The sequence below is a fragment of the Elephantulus edwardii genome, unplaced genomic scaffold (assembly GCF_000299155.1).
Source record: "Elephantulus edwardii isolate Elephantulus edwardi_28Jun2011 unplaced genomic scaffold, EleEdw1.0 scaffold00058, whole genome shotgun sequence".
NCBI classification, from domain to species: domain Eukaryota; kingdom Metazoa; phylum Chordata; class Mammalia; order Macroscelidea; family Macroscelididae; genus Elephantulus; species Elephantulus edwardii.
This window is the reverse complement of record NW_006399808.1, coordinates 9743485-9764353: the sequence shown is the minus strand read 5'-3', so window position 1 is coordinate 9764353 and position 20869 is coordinate 9743485. Positions and strand designations below refer to the sequence as shown.

The window sequence follows — 20869 nt, the reverse complement described above, 5'->3', positions numbered from 1 at the left end:
AATGACTAGTAATTGTTGCATTATTTTAATCTTTTAAGAGCTAACTTCATGTCTCACTTTTCTAAAAATCTTAAATATGCAATGAATAAATGAAAATTCAACTTTTCTGTAAACTTTCATTACAATCACAATAAAAAAAAATATTGTTCCTCAACTCTGCTTGCTGAAACTGAGGAGCAATCTGAAGTACTTGCTGCAGAAAGTTAAGGACTGCAGCCTTAATTATGGATTGAAATTCAACAGCAAGAAAACAAAGATTCTCACCACTGGGCCAATTGGCAACATCATGTTAGATGGTGAAAACATTGAGACTGTTAAGACCTTCAGTTTGCTTGGGCCCACAATCAACACTCTTGGTACCAGCAGCCAGGAAATTAAAAGACGAATTGAATTGTGGAAGTCTGTTGTCAGAAACCTCTCCAAAGTACTGAAGAGCAAAGATGTCAGTCTGGTGTCTAAGGTGTACCTGATCCAGGCCGTAGTCTTTGCAGTTACTTGCTTTGCATCAGAAAGCTGGACAATGTCTAGGGATGATAGGAGAAATGATGCCTTTGAGCTATGGTGTGAGAGATGAGTATTGAATATACCATGGACTACAAGGAGAACAAATAGGTTCATCCTAGAGAGGGTGAAACCAGGCTGTTCGTTGGAGGCAAGGATTCTGAAGCTTCGTCTGACATCATTTGGACATATTGCAAGGAGCGACCAGTCCTTAGAGAGGAACATCATGCTTGGGAGGATGGAGGGGCAGCACAAGAGAGGAAGACCCTTGATGAGATGGATTGGTTCAGTGACTGGGGTAATGTGGGTAGGTGTGTCAGAGACAGTAAGATTGGCACAGGAGAGTAGGGTTTAGGGCTGTTGTACATAGGGTCTCTGTGAGTCGCCAGGGACTTGATGGTATTTAACAATCTGAGAAAATAAATGTGTTTTTCCAAGTTTCATCTATAGTATTTTTGTTACAGCAGTACTAGATAATTAAGACACATTTGATCCTGAAAAGTAGAGCTGTGGCTGTAAGAGACACCTGAAATGTAGAAGTTTTGTAATTAGAAGTTGAAAAAAGTTTTTATATGCACACCCTTGTTTATCACGGCTTTGTTGACAATAGCAAGGAGTTGGAGACAACTCAAAACTCAAATGCCCATCAACAAACGAATGGATAGAGAAGCTGTGGTATATTCACACAAAATGGACTACTACGCTGCATTGAAAAAACAAACTCATGCAATATCATTCAAAATGGGTGACCCTGGAGGACATTATGCTGAGATATCTCAGTCACAAAAGGACAAATACTGCATGGTGCCACTGTTGTAGAATGGGACTGACATCAAGGTTGGGGAAAGACTGAGAAAAACTGGATAACAGATGAGGGAGAGAATAGTCTAAAAGCGATGTATGATAGGGTATCATGCTTATCACAAGAGTCCAGAATTAAGGTTGCATAGTGGAGTGTACTTGGGGCAGTGGGAGGGATGTGGGAGGATTGTATACCAAAAAAAGAATTTTACTTTTCAAAGAGAGGAGCCAACTGGGGAGAGGGGGAGGACTGGGCAGAGAGAAAAGTGCAACAAAGAATGAATGGAAATCCAAAATCTCTAAATGTTCATTAAAAGAATTTTTAAAATGGTGCAGTGTTTTTTATCACATGCAAGGTTGCTATTAACAGACACTGACTCAAATACATCTAGTAGCAAAAGCCTTCTTCAAACAGCTGTTGGTAGAATTATGAAAAAGGCAATTTTGGAGAGTGTTAAGAAGCAAGTTCTTGGGAGAGGGACATCATGTTTGGAAGGGTAGACGGACAGCACAGGAGAGGAAGACACTGAATGAGATGGATTAACAATAACTGAGGTAATGGAAGTAGATGTATTAGAGACAGTGAATTTGTCTCAAGATATAGCAGGGTTCGGAGCTCTCACTATGAGTCGCAAGTTATTTGATGGCACATAACATCTTTCCTTTTGACTTAATACCCTATTCCCTCCTTACTAAATCCCACTTTTGTTTACTTTTACCACCGTTGTTGGTTTTTTGTCTTTTTTCCAAGCAAAAAAAGTATTAAGACAGACGAAAGCTATAGAGGAGAGTTTATTATGCAAGAGATACTCAAGAGTGGGTCCATCTTAGGAGCAGAAAAGTGATAATATGCCTCAAAGCTTAACATTTTTTATGAAATTTTAAAAATTATTAACCTGTCACCCCATACCCATGTACTTTGTATTATACTTGTATTTACTTGTATTATACTTGTCTAGACTGCATCTCCCTAAAATCATGATCCAGAGTTGCATTGCCTGCAACCCAAAGACCAGAAGCTCCTCAGAGATTCAAATCCACAGCAGCACTAAGAAAAGATGGATCGTCGCCTCCCATTCGATTCACAGCCTTGGAAACCTGCTGGAAGGTCTGCTGAGCCAATTTAGACCCAATAGCAATTAGGCATGAGAAAGCAAGCTAAGGATCTCTGTACTCTGTAAAAGGTGTTTTCCTCGGAGAAAGGTGGGAGTCTTCTTCCTTTAGGATTTACAGTCTCTGAAACCCAACATAGTCTCTGAGTCAGAACTGACTTGACAGCATTGAGGTCGTTGTTTTTTAAGGAGGGTAAGATTGTGTCTTACGTTGGTTTGCATACCCACTGGTATTTATACAAATTCAATTTTTTTTTCTTCGGTGCCATCAAGTTGAGTATGATTCATAAAGACCCTATGAATAACAGACCTGAACCATGTCCTATCATGTACTATCCTCTTTAATTTCTGACATACTTGAGCCCATGGTCAGTCCAGTTGGTTGAGGGTCTTCCTCTCACGATTGACATTTCCAAGCATGATGTCTCTTTCCAAGAAATAGCTTTCCTAGCAACATGGACAAAGTTGAGATACGCTTTGTCATCCTTTTCTGCAAGGAGCAGTCGAGCTGTAGTTTTCCAAGAGATACCTTTTCCAGGAGATATTCAGTACTATTCTTCAGTACCACAACTCAAAGATAGAAATTATTTTGTCATTCTTTTTCATTGTTGAGCTCTCAGATGTGGAGCAAGTGATTATAAAGACCCTGACATGAAACAGGAGCATTTTAGTCTTCAAATTGAGATCATTATTCCTTAGTTTGCAGAAGTCCTGACAGTGGACTTGCCCAATGTAATGTCTATTGATCTCCTGACTGCTGGTGCTAACCAATGGTGTGGATTGTGTATCCAAGTAAGATGGTATCACTGACAACCTCAATCTTCTACCATGATGTCGCCTCCTGACTCAGTGGTGAGGAATTTTGTTTTGAGTTATAATTACTTTTTATTCTTCCTCTCATTTTTTAGTACAGTGATTTACCAAATCTTACCTGGTTTGTGCCAAGAGATTCTGTGTAAAATAAAACAGATTATAAATTATTAGAACCCTAACATTTATAATTTCTTTGTATCCAATTTTTATTTGGAATCTTTCCTTGTTTACAAATGTCCTTCCTTTACATTTTTCCTTATTATCTAGAATAATGTACCACGTGCTCCATGCATAATTGCTAAGAACTGCACATGAACCGGTGAACTTCTGGACTATTCCAAAGAGCTACCACTGAATTCTCCCAAGAAAAGCCTTTAAGGTTCACTCATTCATTTTTGAGCACCTATCATGTGCTTCACTTTCAGGCACATGATTAAGCTGAGTAACTTGGTAATCTTTCATGAGTAATATTTTTTCAAAATCAGACAAAGATCCTTAGCATTGTAGTAAACATAAAAGTAGCTCATCTATTTCATGCATGTAAGTATTTAATAACCTTTTCTAAGTTACTACATACAGGTTAACTTAAGGCTTCATCAACAATCAACATTCATGGTGGTAGTAATCAAAAACCAAGAGTTTTCTCTTTCCAGTCAACATGGTGCGGTGGGCATCTCCTGGGACAATTGGCACAAGTGCTGCAAGACCAGGGGCAATAGAAAGCCTTACCACAAGAAGTGCAAGTATGAGTTGGGCGCTGTCAACACTAAGATTGACCCCCAATGCATGGTTCACACATGGTGCTCACATGGTTCATGTAAGAGATGTGCCATGCCTAAGATTGAATGTGGGGAATTTCTCCTGGGATTCTTAGAACTCGCAAAACAAGGCTTATTGATGTTGTCTACATTGCCTCCAATAACGAGCTGGTCCGAACTAAGACCCTAGTGAAGAAGTGCATCGTGCTCATTGACAGCAAATCATACCGCCACTGGAAGAAGGCCCAGTATACACTGCTCCTGGGTCCCAAGGGGCCAAGCTGCCTCCTCAGGAGGAAGAGATTTTAAATAAAAAGTGCTTAAAGAAAATTCAAAGAATGATGAATGGGAAAAGTGCAAAAATCAACAGTCTTCTAGAAGAGCAGGTCCAGCAGGACAAGCTTCTTGCATGGTCAGGCCAGAGTAGCCATGCAGATAGCTGTGTGCTAGTGGGGAAGGAGCTGGAGTTCTATCTGAGAAAAATCAAGGCATGGAAAGGCAAATCTCCTCCCTCCCATTTTAGCACATGTATTAAAGGTGTTTATTTTTTTTTTAATGTGTGTACCGTCAAATCAGATCTGACTGGTACAGGAAGCAAGGGTTCCTCCTTCTTCAGCAGAGCATCTGGTGGATTTGAACCACGCACCTCTGGGACTGCAGTGAAGGTCCTTGAACTAGGCCATCAGAGCTTGCCAAAGGTGTTTCCTCTTAAAAAAAAATCACCAAAAGACATGTTGCATTGGGAAAATCTGCCAGGGTCCTCTCCAAAGTTCTAAAAAGCAAGGATATCAGTTTAAAGGCTAAAGCATGCCTGCCCCAAGTGATGATATTTTCAGTTGCTTTGTAAATACCTGAAAGTTTGACAATGGATAAAAAAGATAAAAGAATCAATGCCTCTGAATTGTGGTGTTGGCAAAGAGTTTTGAGTATCTCACTGACTGCCAAAAGAACATATCTGACTTGAAAGCAGCACAACTAAGGAGTTTCTTAGAGGCAAGGTTGGTGAAACATCATCTCACATACTTTGTCAGGAGGCACCAGTCCTTGGAAAAGATGCCATGCTTAGAAATGTAGTGTTATCAAAAGAGAGAAAAAAACCACACAGTGATATTTATTGACCCACTGACTGCACCAATGAGCTTACAGGAGCATGACAGAGATGGTGAGAACAGCACGTTGCTGTTGTTAGGTGCCATCGAGTGCAGTATGGCTCATAGAGACAATGAACAACAGACCTGAACCCTGTCCTATCCTATGCCATCCTCATCATTTCCGACATGCTTGAGTCCATTAATGAGTCATTGTGTCAGTTCATCTAGTTGAGGATCTTCCTCTCTTTTGCCAACCCTTTCCAAGTATGATGTCCTTTTCCAAGAAAGCCTCTCTTATCAACCTGCCCAAAGCATGTGAGATGAAACTGTCATCTTTGCCTCCAAAGAGCATTCTTGCTGTATCTGTTGCTTTGGCAGTTCGTGAGATATTCCGTACTCTTCTCTAAGATGACAGTTGAAAGGCATCAATTATTTTTCTATCATTCTTATTCATCATTTAGCTCTCAGATGAATAGCATGGCCTGAGTCAGGTGCACTCAGATAAGGCATAGTCTCGATCTACTGTACACAGAGTTGCTATGAGTTGTACTTGGCTCAACAGCACATAAGAGGCAACACTTCTTTTCTATGTGGAAAGTTAAAGTGTTTATGAATAAAGGATACCAATGCTATGCAAAATAAGATTATCAATTACTCTTTTATATCCAAAGCATTGCATTTTAAGAAAAGTAATAGTTTTGATGTACTTCCAACCATAGATCCAAAGAACCTAGTAAGATTATGACAGGTAAACCTTCTTTGTTGTCCAATTCAATACCACACAGAATTAGGTTACTGTGATTTTTATTCAATTTTATATACTGATTAGAACAAGAGCAGTAAGAATTATGCTTTACAAATATTATATTATTACATTGTGATATGGTTTTACACTGATTGTATGGAAAAGACAAAGTAACATCAGAATTAAGGCAATAACAACATGTGCAAACCAAGCACATTACCTTGACACAGTCCTTAGTAAAAAGCTCTTTTGGTTAGGTAATCATGGAGATGGCTACATGCAGGACAGTCAGTGCTTTGAAGAGTAAGCTTTGGGTAGAAAATTCATTAATAAAAACTTCCCTCCTACTGGCCCACAATGGCCAGCAGCAGCTTTCGGTAGTCTCCACTCGTGTCACTTGCAATCATTGTGCTCAGGGTCTTCTGATACATCTGAGTGAACATCTGTTTTATTTGTACAAGGTCAATCTGCATAAAAAATAAAATTTCTGATCTCAGAAAACAAAGCTGCCACAAAACTAGTATTTATTATGATTATCCTTTAGTAACAAAAATATTCTAGCTGTAATCCAAGTAGGGAAAAATCTGTATAGGAAGCATTTTATCAGTGCTCACCCAAAGAAGGTCTGATTTACTTACTATGCTATAAAAATACTGAATAGAAATGGTACTAGTTTATTATTTTAAAAATATTAGACATTTATAAAACATATGACCTTTTTCAGGTTGACATAATAGCCACATTACTATGCTTGGGTCTTTCATACAACTTTTTACACAAGGGACGTGAAAAATCCAAAGATAATTATCTTCCACTTTCTCATAAACCCACAGTATCCACAGACTTTCTCAAGTAAGAAAATCTCTTGCTATTTCCTTCACTGAGGCATAATGGTCTCTTTAGTGATGGAAGCTTCAAGTTCAACAGGGAGAAAATGAATACCATACTTTATAAACAGTCTCTCCTCCAGGACAGAGAAAGTGCTTTCCACCAGCATTCCTCAGGGATTGACAACCAACTCGGGAACTTTTAAGTAAGACACAGATAAACCAGTAAGGCCAGACAAAGCGAAATACTCACCTCACTTCGAGTGACCACAATTCTGACCAAAGTAGAGTCATCTGTCCCAGCACCTTTCATAGAATAGTAGAGCCTCTCAGCAAAGAAGGCAGAGCGGTTCAGGGCACACTGCACTGCAAGAGCAGGTTCAGAGACAATCATCCCAGGCCTGACTTGACAAACAGGTCTAACTTCCAGATTAATTTATTACTTCTGGCCCACTCTGGTTATTGCTGTGTAATCATGTCTAAATTTGAGGTAAATTGGAGATGGTCTCTCCTATGATTTTTCTAAGCACCTATTTTTCTATCTGCATCACGCAAGCTATCCTTAACTGTGGAAGATTCCCTCTGGCCAATAAAGTCCATTTTCTCTTCTTTACATTTTCCCCATAAAAGAGAAATTCTGTAGCAACTGTGTCACATTTAATAGCATATTGTAAAAGAATATTGAAAAATCTGAATTCTGGAAGTGCAGAAGTACCATATATTCTGGTAAGAGAAGGTATGAAAGACATTCTAACTTAGAACAAAATGCACAGATGATGCTCAGACTCTTGACACTTTCTTATATAGGAAAATTGTTCAAACACTTTTTCTTCCTTCAAACGGTAAAGATATGCTAATTTTACATTATTACACTAGTTATGATTACTATGATAATATTTTGTTATCCATTGCTAATACCGCTCTCCTTAGTTCAGTAATTACTCAGAGAAGTTCCATTCCATTAGATGTTTGCATCAGCAAGGCAGCAGAAATTGGTTTTGTTATTTCAAAAGGAAAACAAGTCTTACTGGGCTAAGTAATTGGCAGATGTCTTTTGGGCTCAAAGTATGGTGGAGTTTGTTGTTCCGTGGGGATTTTAAAGCCATTTCTTTCTTAAAAGATAAGCATACAGAATCACTGCCAAATAGCCCTTTCTGACCATACTGCCAGCTATTCACAGGAAGGGAAATATTTCTAAAAACAATTTGCTCAGCTTCATCCCAAAGGGGTTACAGTCAGTAAAAGAGAACAATGTTCAAAAACCCACTCATTTTAAAGCAAAACAGAAAAGGATCTTACAGATAGCCTTCAAACCACTTTCAACGTTTCCGGAGAACTCACGGCTAACACTGCTTAGCAAATCACGATTAGCCATCTGTAATAAGAAAATTGTGGTATTAACATATTTTTTACATTTTAAAGCAGGAGCCAAATCTTCAAAAGCAAAGCTCATACCCTGGAATAAGCCTCCATTGTAGCTCTCAGCTGAGGAAAGCTTCTTGTGGCAAGAATCATGTTAAAACAAGATTCATCTGTTCCTAGTCTCCCCTCACCAGCTTGATAGAGGCGCTGAGCATCTTCCTGAGCCATCTGATGGTTTACATTCAGGTTCTCATCACGATTTCCCTGCAAAAGAAAAATGTTAAGAACTAGAAGAAAGTAATATAAGTTGTGTTCTTTTGTATAGGGTGTGGTTTTTATTTCAAGACTGCAATAACCAAAAGAATCACTTCTAGAGCAAATTTCTTAAAGGTTAAATTCATAAGGTTTTGTCAAGTTTATCTTTTGCTTTTGCTGCAGAAGGTCAAGGACTGCAGCCTTCAATACTGATTGAAGCTCAACATCAGAAGACAAAGATTCTCACCATTGGACCAATTGGCAGCATCAGTATGGATGGTAAAGAGATTGAGATAGTTAACAGTTTTAGTTTGCTTGACTGCACAGTCAACGCTCTTGGTACCAGCAGCCAGGAAATCAAGAGATGAATTGCACTGGGAAAGTCAGCTGTGAGGGACTGAAGAGCAATGACGTCAGGCTGGAGACTAAGGTGCGCGAGTTGGACAGTGACTAGGGATGACAGAAAAAGAATTGATGCCTTTGAGCTGTGGTGCTGGAGAAGAGTGTTGAATATTCCCTGGACTACTAGGAGAACAAACAGGTTTATCCTGGAGAGGATGAAGCCAGAATGCTCCTTGGAGTCAAGGATTCTGAAGCTTCATCTGACATACTTTGAGCATGCTGCAAGGAGGGACCAGTCCTTAGAGAGGGGCATCATGCTTGGGAGGGTTGAGGGACAGCACAAGAGAGGAAGACCCTCGATGAGATGAATCGATTCAGTGATTGGGGTAATGGGAGTAGGTGTGTCAGAGACAGTGAGGCTGGCACAGGATAGAACAGGTGTTAGGGTCACTGTGAGTCACAAGTGACTCAATGGCACATAACAATGCAAAATTAGAAGATGGGTCAATTTATGGTTTTAGTGGAAGAAGTAGGCGTATCAGTGGGCTAATCCCACAAAGAATGAGGGGGACACCTTACTACTATCAAGAGGCCAGGAGTGGAGCATTTGCTTTAGACTTGAAGTTCTGCACTCAGAACCTCCTAGATTGGAGACAACACAAAACAATGCAAGATGGGACAAATGGTAAAACCCAAGAGACTGACATGAGATGGTTGCAGCAAGCTTCCTGGCTCACAAAATGAGGAAGCTGAAATGGGTTCACTGATCCAGGGTGGAAAAGCAAAGCTTCTTCAGACTGGAGACTTGCTGATGCAATAAGGTCCATTTGCCGGAATGGGAACCAGCAACAGAGGCCAAGAAGAAACTGAAAACCATGTCTGCTGGAAGCTGTCCTGACTTATGATGAACTGTGTCCTTGTATACTGTTACTTCCAATTTGATACGTAACATGATGACCTAGTGCATACGGAGTTGCGCCTCCAACCCAAAGGTTGGCTATTGGAATCCACTAGCTGCTCTGTGGGAGAAAGCTGGGCAGTCTCTTCCCAAGCAATTTACAGTCTCTGAAACCCCACTGGAGGTTAGTTTCAACTTAAAAGAAATGAGCTTGAGACTTTCTTCATAAACCCCATAACTATGAATATGGTACATTAGTTCTGTGTGCCCAGTACAAACAATTAGCAAACGCATCATAGGGAGGACAAATGATGTCAGAATTCATAAAAGGTTGGGCAATAGAGGTATGTCCACTTCACAGGAAACAGCTCCGGGCTAGTATCGATTCTCTTTCCTTTTCCTAAAGTGAGATAAGATCTAATGTTACTGCATTATAGGGGATATAAACTACTACTAAAATGAAGGGCTTATAACTATCCTTGTTAATTCCTATCAAGTTGGTCAGTGACGCATGGCAATCCATACACAACAGAATTAGACGGTTCTAATTTTCAGAAGTAACTAGGTATTTCTTCCTAATCCATTTCAGTCTAGAAATTGCTAAAACTTATTTAACATCATAGAAACACATGTGGTTTCACATAAAGTTTGCTGTTTGTGTGGGAATTAAACTAGATTCCCATGGGGAGAATTATAACCATTAAATCACCAATGCCCCACAGAATTTGCCTTAGTGGAAACTTAATGGCAATATGCATTACGCTAATTTCCACTTTGTATTCCTACATGCAACTAAAGGGTATTGAGAACATTCTTTATGCTAGGCACTATGCAAGGTGTTAGAAACACAAGATTTCTTAATCAAGGTATTTAAGTCTGAGGGAATGACATAAATGGAAACTTCAAAGAACTTCCTTTTCTCTGCTTAAGTGTAATCCTAATATAGAAGTGGAAAAAAAAATAATGCCGGAGACTTGTCAATTGGTAAATAAAAATCTTCTCTGGGATTAAAGGAAGAAGGCAGGGAGGTAGACTACGCCTGTTGAATTCTCCCAAAAATTTAAATACAAGCTTAAAAAAGGAAAAGGCTACCCCCTAGAGTCTCAGTACTTTGTCCAAGTAGAGAAGTGCTGAAGGAGAGCACACTTAGCACAAACTCTAAGTAGAGATCAGAACAACACAGAATGCACTGCAATCCCAGAGTACACATTTCCACCATATGCTCGGCTGGAGAAGGAGGGGCAATCTCCTCCTGTACCAGTCAGATCTGATTTGACAGTACACATGCAGACAAATTAAAAAAAAAAAAAAGAACAACACAGAAAAGGTTCTTAAAAAAAACCCTTCATATTATTGCCTTTAGATTCACATTCTGAAAACACTCACTGCTCTGGTCTCATCGTAAAGTGGTTCCTTTTATTTTTAAATTAGCCAGGCTTTGAATCCTTCATAAAAAAACCTTAGCACCCTATGTTGTTGTTGTTAAGTGCCGTCGAGTTATAAATGACTCATAGCAACGTTATAAATGAAAGGCCTGAACAATTGTACAATTTTCATCATTTCTCAAAGTTCATAGAGTTTCCAGAGGCTAGCTATTTTGGAAGTAGATGCCACTCCTGCTTCCAAGCTTGTTTTAATTGGGGAGCCCCACTAAACACTGTTCCCCATGGGTAACCATTATCACATTTGATGCATTAGTGTCAGTGTTTAGCATCACAGCAACCATGAGTTACCTCTGTACAGCAAATGGACAGATTAAAACCAGGCCCAAGGGCCACAGATTAAAATCACCCACCTCTGACTTGGTAGTATAACTTTCTATCCCACAGAGCTCTCTCTATGTTGATGTTGTTGTTAAGTGTTGTTGACTCATAGCAACCCTATAGAAAGTCTTAACAATCATCTTTGAGTATCAACCTCTGTTCCTTTACTTATTTCTCCTTTTTTATCTTAATCTACTCCTGAATAGATTAATCTACTCTTTCATAGGTAAATCTCATTTCCTTCAGTTCATATGCTTAATTTTTCATTTCCACATTCACACATTTCCCCATACTATCCTTTCTACAATTACCTCTCATCACTATTTAAAAGAATTTATTTTTTTTGTTGTTGGGAATATACACAGCAAAAAAATATACCAATTAAACAGTGTCTACATGCAAAACTCAGTGATAGTAGTTGAGCTGTGCTACTATTCAGTCTTGCTCTCCTTTTCTGAGTTGTTTCCCCACTGACATAAAAGTACTGCTCCTTAATGTTTTTATCAAATCTTCAAGTTGCTGGTGTAAATCTGAGACAAGCAGAATTGGGTAGAACCTGACAACCCTGCAGACCACTCTAAAAAGGCCCACAGTAGAGGGTCCAGAACATTAGCCAGACATAATGTGGAACAAAACTCAAAATCATAAAAGCGTCCTAGCTTGTGGGTCTAATAGAGACTGTTGGGACCCTTGAGGCTATGGCCCTGAAACTGAACATAGGGCACAACTTGTATCCAAAGGGCAGATATATAATGTGAATATCGAGTCCTTACAGCAATAAGTCACACAAGATTACATGGGAAGCATATTTTCAGGGATAAAAGTAAAAAAGGAGAAAGGGTTAGTACTGAAGGATGACTGGAAACAAAACCAGAGAGAGTGGGACAAGTGAGAGTCCAATGTGAGGATTGTAATCCAAGTTATAAAACAAAACATATGAATGGATGAGGGGATTATCAATCTGTTCTGTAACTAGTACCCAAATCACAATAAAAATTTAAATACTCATACATATAGTATGGATATAAGCACACACATTTATTTTCTTAAAGAAGACTTAAGGGAATATTTTTTGCTTAAGGGTTTTTTTTGTTTTATTTTATTATTTGTGTGTGTGTGTACTGTTAAATCATATCTGACTGGTACAGGAGGAGATTGTCCCTCCTTCCCCAGCAGAACATCTGGTGGATTCCAACCGTTCACCTCTGGGATTGCAATGCAGCTTCTTGCCACTAGGCCACCAGAGCTTCCCTTGGCTTAAGGTTTAAAGATATCTCAGTGCAATAGTTTCAGGCACTCCTTTACTCTTAAGAACCATTCTGCCCTGTACCAGTCAGATCTGATTTGATGGCGTGCGCACACACACACACACACACACACACAAATACTAAAAGTTTAAGTGAAAAACCTTTGTGATATCTACTTAAAAGAAAAAAAAAAGAGCCGTTCTGCCATTAGATTGCTCAGAACCACCCAATCTTGTACACGAACAAGATAGCTAGTAACACCGAACACTGAATCAGCATTCTAATCTTCTGCAAATTCTTTCAAATATATTATTTCATTTTATACACTTTTATACTATCATTCCAAATACCTACTAACATTCCAAATACTCTATTTGGAGTACTTTCTACCACATCTCCAGAACATTTGGAGATCAAAATAAAGTCTCTTGTGGCCTAGTGGCAAGAAGCTGCACTGCAATCCCAAAATAAGGAAGGTACTAACCATAATATTATTGTAAACTCTGAAATCTTCTGCAATTGTGGTTCAACTTACACAGTTCTTATTTCTAATAGCATTTCCACTGCAGTCCAGGAGACCCTCAGTTGAGAGTCATACTTACCTGGCAATATTAAGTTTCATAAAATGCTTAAAAATACAAATTTGGAGAAACGGGAGGGAAGAAGTATGCATAAATGAATGAATGACTAAAACCAATCTCTGTGTAAACCGTCACTAAAATTTAAAACAAATTCATTTCCATTTAGCCAGAGAGCTCAAACTAATGGTTAGAGGATAATGTGATTCCTTACAAAAAGCCAGATTTGCAAAAATAAACTTAAGAGTAACCACAAAGAAATCTTTACATTGGATTCTATGTTGTCGGTCTTACAGATGATAAGTTTCTAAGGGAGCTAACTGTAAAAAGAAATAAAGAATGCTCACTGGCAATAGGAGCAAAGAACGTTCCCTGTCAGTATGTAAATATTAATGCTACACTCACCTGGCACATGGATACAAGTAAACGTTCAAAATGCCCTGATGTATCTGATCTAATGTCTTTTTCAAGGTCTCGTCCAAATTCTGATTCATAACATCTGACAATTTCTCGGATTTCCTGATTCGTTCTTGTACACAGAATCTCAATCAATACTCGTTCCTGAGTTCCTGCTCCCTATATGGAATTAAAGTAAACAAATTATACAGAAGAAAAATAAAACCACTGAAAATAATGAAATCTTAGAGTTTCATAAAGTTCTCATTGGCTATAAGAATAAAAAAGTTCTACATATTCAGATGAGATAAAGGAACACGCTGAATTAATTATCAAAATAAATTCAGGACGGCCATAATTTGTGGCATTTACATATAAAATAATAAATTCGTCAAAGGAAATGGCATACAGTACCTTCATTGCATTCCGTAAACTCCAAGCATCATAATATGTGGATGGCATGAACATGGCAAGGATGAGTTCTTCCATATTTCCACTTAACTCTGATTTGAGATCTTTGATCAAATCCTGTTAAATTACAAACAAAATCTAAGTATAATTCCATATCAATTTTTGCTTTAAAAATGTCTTGTTTAAATATTTTATAGAAAAATAAAATTATCTTAGGAATACCTGTATCTACATTGAAATTAAACATAAGTGTACACATATACACACATGCATGTATAGAGTTTTTTGTAAATAAGGAAATGTATTTTATTCACTCTATCAAGAAAACACTTAATTCTTTTTTTTTTAATTTTATTATTTTGTGTGTGTGTGTGTGTGTGTACCGTCAAATCAGATCTGAATGGTACAGGAGGCGACTGTTCCTCCTTCTCCAGCAGAGCATCTGGTGGATTTGAACCGTGCACCTCTGGGATTGCAGTACACCTTCTTGCCACTAGTCCACCAGAGCTCACCAAAACAATTCTTAACAGTGTTATCACTCTCTCATGTATAAAGATGCACATGAAACAAAAGAATTAAAAGTAACAAAATGATAAACAGGTAAAATATTTAGTACAATTTTGCAGTTGTATGAGGAGAAATAAACAAGCATTGTTCCAATTGAAAAGATAAATATCTTTTATTCACATTATATAAAATATCATGTACAACACCACATACATAGATGAGAAATAAATAAGAACACTGAAACAGAAAAAAAAGCTTAGGGCAGGCTAAAGAACTCAAGAAAACCCTGGTGTTCTGGTCAGTAGGCTGCTAACTGAAAGGCAATGTCTGATGGTTCATTTCTACCAGCCGTTCCTTGGAAGACATGGGCAATCTCCTTCCATGTAATTTACAAACTCCTGAAAACCCAGTGGAGAGCCACCTATGAGACAGCTCCAATTTGACAGCAATGATTTTTTTTAAAAGATCTCACATAAAGCTTTCACCTCAAATCTTAAACTCAAAGTCAAACCAAACCACTGCTTACACGTCAATTTTACATGTCATAGTAATCCTGTAGGACTAAGCAGAATTACTCTGTATGATTTCCAAGGATATAAATCTTTACTGAAGTAGACTGCTACATCTTTCTTTCAAGGAACAGTTGGTGGGTTTAAACCAGTGATTTCTGGTTAGCCGCCACCACATCACACGGACGCCTTATCTGGTCTTGAAATTCCACCGTCATGAAGCTAATTCCAACTCAGAGCAAACCTAGAAGACAGCATAAAACTGCCCGCTTGTGTTGTCAATGCTGTAACTCTTTATAGAAGCAGGCTGCCTCATCTTTCTCCAGCGTGGCTGGGAGATTTGAACCACAAACCTTTTAATTAGCAGTCTAACACTTGACCCACTGCACCATCAGAGTGTTTTAAGTCTTTATGAATACATAAAAATCATCAAGTAAAGAGGAAAAGAAAAGGGGAATAAGGGAAAGAATGAAGACGAAAGGTATTTTAGACATGAAGGAAAAACAAAAAGAAACTGAGAATGGGGTTCCCTGTCTCAAATTCTGAATTAAAATAATCTGAAAGCATTTAAGAAATATCCATGTTTAAAGAGTCTGTGTGCATGGTTTTAAATTCCGTAAGAAACCTGGATGTTCACTGAGGGTTGAGAAACACTAGTATAGAGCCAAGAACTTCCAAAGACTGTCAAATGGAATAAGAGAACAAATTTTATTACAGGAAGTGTTTTAATAGCCAGTTTTAACTCTATGTTGGGTTATTTCCTTAGATGTAAAGCTAAAGAGTTAAGAATTTTTAAAAAAATATTTCCTGGGAGAATGAAAATTTTCATGCAAAAAAATTTCATTAATGTGGAGGCTATAAATGAAAACTTTCAGGTTATCAGACCCTTAAGGCAGAAGTAATAATAGCCTAGACTTACACAAAAGAAATGAAACAGGGAAACAGATAAAAGGCAATTTAAAAATATCATTTTACAGATTAGATCAACAAACTGTGAAGAAGCGGTCACTAGGATATGGAAGTACCAGATATCCAACAAACAATGGATAAATATTGACCGAGTAACCAATACAAAAGTGGTACCCAAGAGGCTCCACAGCAGGCTAACAACAGAATTTTATTAATAGAGAAATCTAGAGAAGCCTGGCTGGGAATAAGGGAAGTAGGTTGTGAATTTAGTTTTTAATCTAAGGTAACATTTGAGGAAATTCATACATAGACTAGATGTGAATGAAGGAAATTCACAACATGAAAGATACTTTTGTGAGAGAAGTGAGTCTAAAGTGGGTGTCACATGGTCAATCCTAAGACTAAAGAAGTAGATCTGGCTAGGGAGGGCCACAAAAGCAAAAAGAGCAGGCAAAGTGGGTCCCTTCTCCCAATTCTGAGAAGACATCTGGAAATGTTCAGAATCCTTATCTAAATGGATTGTTGTATCATCTGCATAACACAGATTGTTGATAGATCTTCCACCAATCATGATGCCATACTTCTCCTTATAAAGCCCAGCCTCCCGGATAATGTGTTCTGCATACAGGCTGAAAAGGTATGGAGATAGGACAGACCTCTGGCATACACCCTTCCCAATTTTGAACCATACAGTGTTACCCTGCTCTGTTCTGATTACTGCCTCTTGGTCCAAGAATAGGTTTCTCATTAGCACAATCAAGTGTTCTGGGATTCCCATTCTTCTCAGTCTGCCACAGTTTGTTATGATCCACACAGTCAAATGCCTTTTCTTAATCAATGAAACACAGATAGACATTCCTATGGTATTCCCTGCTTTCTGCTAAGATCCATCTAACATTAACTACAATATTCCTAGTACCATGACCCCTTCTAAACCCAGCCTGGACTTCTGGCAGTTCTCTGCTGATGTGATTGCTGCAGAGGGTCAAGGACTGCAGCCTTCAATATGGATTGAGACTCAATATAAAGAAGACAACGATTATCACCACTGGACCAACTGGCAGCATCAGGATGGATGGTGAAGAGATTGAGACTCTTCACAGCTTTAGTCTACTTGGCTCCACAGTCAACACTCTTGGCACCAGCAGTCAGGAAATTAAAAGACATATTGCAATGGGAAAGTCTGCTGTTAGGGACCTCTCCAAAGTACTGAAGAGCAATGGTGTCACTCTGGAGACTAAGGTGTGTCTGATATAGGCCATTGTCTTTGCAATCACTTGTTATACTTAAGAGAGTTGGACAATGACTAGGGAGGACAGAAAGAGAGTGGATGCTTTTGAGCTGTGGTGCTGGAGAAGAGTACTGAGTGTACCATGGACTGCTAAGAAAACAAACAGATTCATCCTGGAGAGGGTTAAACCGGGATGCTCCTTGGAGGCAAGGATTCTGAGGCTTCATCTGACATACTTTGGACATGTTGTAAGGACAGACCGGTCCATGGAGAAGGACATCATGCTTGGGAGGGTGGAGGGACAGTGCAGGAGGGAAAGACCCTCTATGAGATGGACTGATTTAGTGACTGGGGTAATTGGGGTGGTTGTGTCAGAGACAGAATGACTGGCACAGGACAGAGCAAGTTTTGGGGCTGTTGTACACAGCATAGCTATAAGTCGCAAGTTACTCAATGGCACATAACATCTAAATGGAAAGCAAATGTTGCCCAGCTTTTCCTATTATATTTGAGAATAGTATTTCATAGTTATAGAATCTAGCTGGAATTATTTACTGCTCATTTGTTCCTGGTGCTACAAATATGACATGGTTTCCCCTAAGAGAGCTTATAGTTTGGGGAAAGCAATGAAATTAGGGATACTAGAGGTTTTACAAAGGGTGATGTGATCAGTGGAAGAATTCCACCATTAAATTCCGTCTAAAGCAGTAAAGAAACATTAGAAAGTAGCTGATATCTAAGTCTTGAGGGAAATTGCCAAGTAGTTAAAGAGGGAAAGCTATAAGACTACCACGGAAGTAAGAAAGATTATTGTTTACATAAGGAACTGTAAAAAGTTCCATATAAGGGATCTTCATGAAGGCCTCAGGGACAGTTCGTGTGCACAAGGTGGTGGGCCACTGCCTGCCCACATGTCACACACCAACACTTGACTGCATGCGCATCTTTGTCCCCAACCAAGTCGTCACCAAGACCTGCTTCTGGTACTTTCGCTCAGCTGAAGATGAAGAAGCCTTCTGGAGAGATTGTGTACTGTGGGCAAGTATTCACAAAGTCTCTGTTGAACATGAAGAATTTGGCATCTGACTGCACTTTGACTCCTGCAGTGAGACCCACGACATGTACTGGGATTTCCAAACCCTGACCACCACAAGCACCGTCACCTAGTGCTACCATGACATTGGCGCTTGGCATTGTGCCCATGCCTACTCCATCCAGATCATGAAGGTGGAGAGCACAGACAACAAGCATCGCCAGCCGCAGTCAAGCAGTTCTGTGACTACTGCTCCACCGGATTCAGTGTTGCCAGCACAAGCCATGGTTCACCACCAGGAGGCCCAGAACCACCTTCTAGGCACAGCTTCTCTCCCCAACCCCAGTCTGCCCAATAAAACACCTTGCAGACTGAGAGAAAAATAAAAAAAGTTCCCATGTAACTGTAATACACAGCATGCGCAGAGGAAAGGAGTTAAGTAGAAGATGATGCTAAGGACTGGAAAGACCAGAGGCTCTATCATAACAGCCTTTAATCTCACTGTAAGGAGAAGATGAGACCAATGAATACCAAGCTCTTGATCGTGATGACCATCACAGTCCACTTTTTTAGTACCTACCTATCACGAATAAGACATAGTATAAAAAGTATGATTTTGAGATTAAAAATCTCCAGAGGAGGTGATGGCTAGTTATCTTTGCTTTATATCACAGGTACAGAGATGTACAATTTGACATTAATGTGGAGTTTACAAACTACTGTAAATGACTGTGCTCATTCAAGAAAAGAAAAAAACACACACGACACCTACCTTGCCATACATGGTCTTAAAAGCAGCTTTAATTTTTTGCCTCTGATCATTGGAGCGGTTGGCCACAACATCCACGATTGCCTGCTCATCTGTCCCTGGAGGGGTCAGGAAGAATGAAGGTGACTTCAGGATGCTCTCAGAACGCTTATAAGGCACTACGTCCCATAACAAATTGAGGTTTTTACATATAGACTGACACAAAAATTAGGTTAATGATAGAAGATTATCTCTACATTAGAATCAGTTAGTTTATACTTCATAGGGGCAGCGGGGGTGGGGAATCGGTTTTCTTTTTTTTAATATTTTTTTTTAATTTATTATTCATTTCAATGAAAATTTGCAGAGACTTTGGATTTCCATTCATTGTTGCACTTTTCTCTCCTCCCAACCCTCCCCTCCAGTACACTATCCTCTTGGAAAAGTAGAAGAAATATTCTTTCACTGTTTTACAATCCCTCCCCCCAGGTCCACTCCACTATGCAGCCTTCGCTCTGGACTCCTGTCATGACAAAAATAACTAATCACATATCCCTTTTAAACAGTTTTCTCCCTCATCTGTTTAAATGCAGTATACGTTATTGAACCCATCTTTCTCAGTCTCCCCCCTTTACAACAGTGGCACCATGCAGTATTTGCCCTTTTGTGACTGAGATACTTCACTCAGCATAATGTCCTCCAGAGTCACCCATTTTGAGTTTCTTGTTTTTCAATGGAGCGTAGTATTCCATTGTGTGAATATACCACAGCTTCTCTAGCCACTCACTTGCTAATGGGCACATAGGTTGTTTCTAACTCCTTGCTTTTGTGAACAAAGCCACAATAAACATGGGTGTACATGGGAATCTGTTTTCTTACCAAAACCCTTCATCGCTTTTCGGAGAATTTCTGCATCTCTCATGGCATCAAAGTTGGAAGCAGGTCGGATTGTCCCTTGAGTGCCCTGAGTCATTGCTGCTGGCTAAGCACACAAGCATAAAATGAAAATCAGATTTTTCTGTTGACAAGGAGGCAATTTAAGACTTCCCAAGACATTATTCTTAGGCAAGGAAGTCAAGTGTTTGGATTTTAGGGCAAAGATAGGAACATTTTTCTGAGGTTAGCAGCCATAAGACAAACCTCAACTCTTACAGACTGACCCCATGTACAGTAGGATTTGACCACTGAGATCCACAGGGTTTCAAAGGTTATGTTTTCTTTGTAGATCACCTGGCCTTTACTCCTAATCTTTCTTAGTCTGGAAGCTCTGCTGAAATCTATTTAGTGCCCTAGCAACATACAAACCTCCACTGACAGAAGAGCAGTGGATACACAGAAGGTGTACTAACTGTGTATCCAACTCAGGTACCCCAAATAGAAGAGACTGAACTACCCCTGAGCCACCACTGTTCTCAAGCATTTCATTATCTATGTCCTTCAAGTTGTCATTGACTCAAATTAGCACCTGCTCTGAACAGTCAGGAGAGACCTATCATCCCTCAGGATAGATTTCCCTCCTGCCAATACACAGACAGCAAGATACCAAACTTTCAAGACACAAGACGGTCAAACTTATGAAATTAAAATAGGAATTTTCTAATGCCTTGGTTTCCATTTTAGTAGAAGAGGGGGAAAGGAGATTGATCCTTTGATAGTAGGAGACGAGCAGCAATGTCTGATTTAAAGATGGAATAAAATAATGGCACAATGATACAGAACAGTGTTGTTCAATGATGTTTTGGACAATCAATATAATTTTGGTAATAGCACTTCATTTCCTATATGGGCCCTGATTATTAGACACAAACTGAAATATTTTATAAATAAGTACAAAATAAAGTAATGAAGGTGCTAAGAGGTACAAATTCTTCATCTATTTTATAATAAGACAAAACCGCAAAACAGGGACTCTATATAAAATATATATAAATCTATAGGGACCTCTCCAAAGTACTGAAGAGCAATGGTGTCTCTCTGGAGACTAAGGTGCGTCTGATACAGGCCATGGTCTTCGCAATCACTTGTTATGCAT

At 39.1% G+C, this 20869-nt stretch overlaps 1 protein-coding gene across 1 annotated transcript in view; it reads right to left on the bottom strand.

The window, feature by feature from the left end:
• Positions 1 to 6165: 6165 nt before the first annotated feature.
• ANXA7 (annexin A7) overlaps positions 6166 to 20869 on the bottom strand; it is a 28147-nt gene continuing 13443 nt past the window's right edge. The window contains exons 4-11 of the mRNA XM_006887541.1: positions 19717 to 19819; positions 18862 to 18956; positions 13904 to 14017; positions 13499 to 13669; positions 8104 to 8274; positions 7948 to 8023; positions 6902 to 7014; positions 6166 to 6288 (exon numbers count right to left, since the gene is read on the bottom strand). Of these exons, the coding sequence (XP_006887603.1) occupies positions 6166 to 6288; positions 6902 to 7014; positions 7948 to 8023; positions 8104 to 8274; positions 13499 to 13669; positions 13904 to 14017; positions 18862 to 18956; positions 19717 to 19819 (966 nt within the window). The remainder of the gene's footprint in view (positions 6289 to 6901; positions 7015 to 7947; positions 8024 to 8103; positions 8275 to 13498; positions 13670 to 13903; positions 14018 to 18861; positions 18957 to 19716; positions 19820 to 20869) is intronic.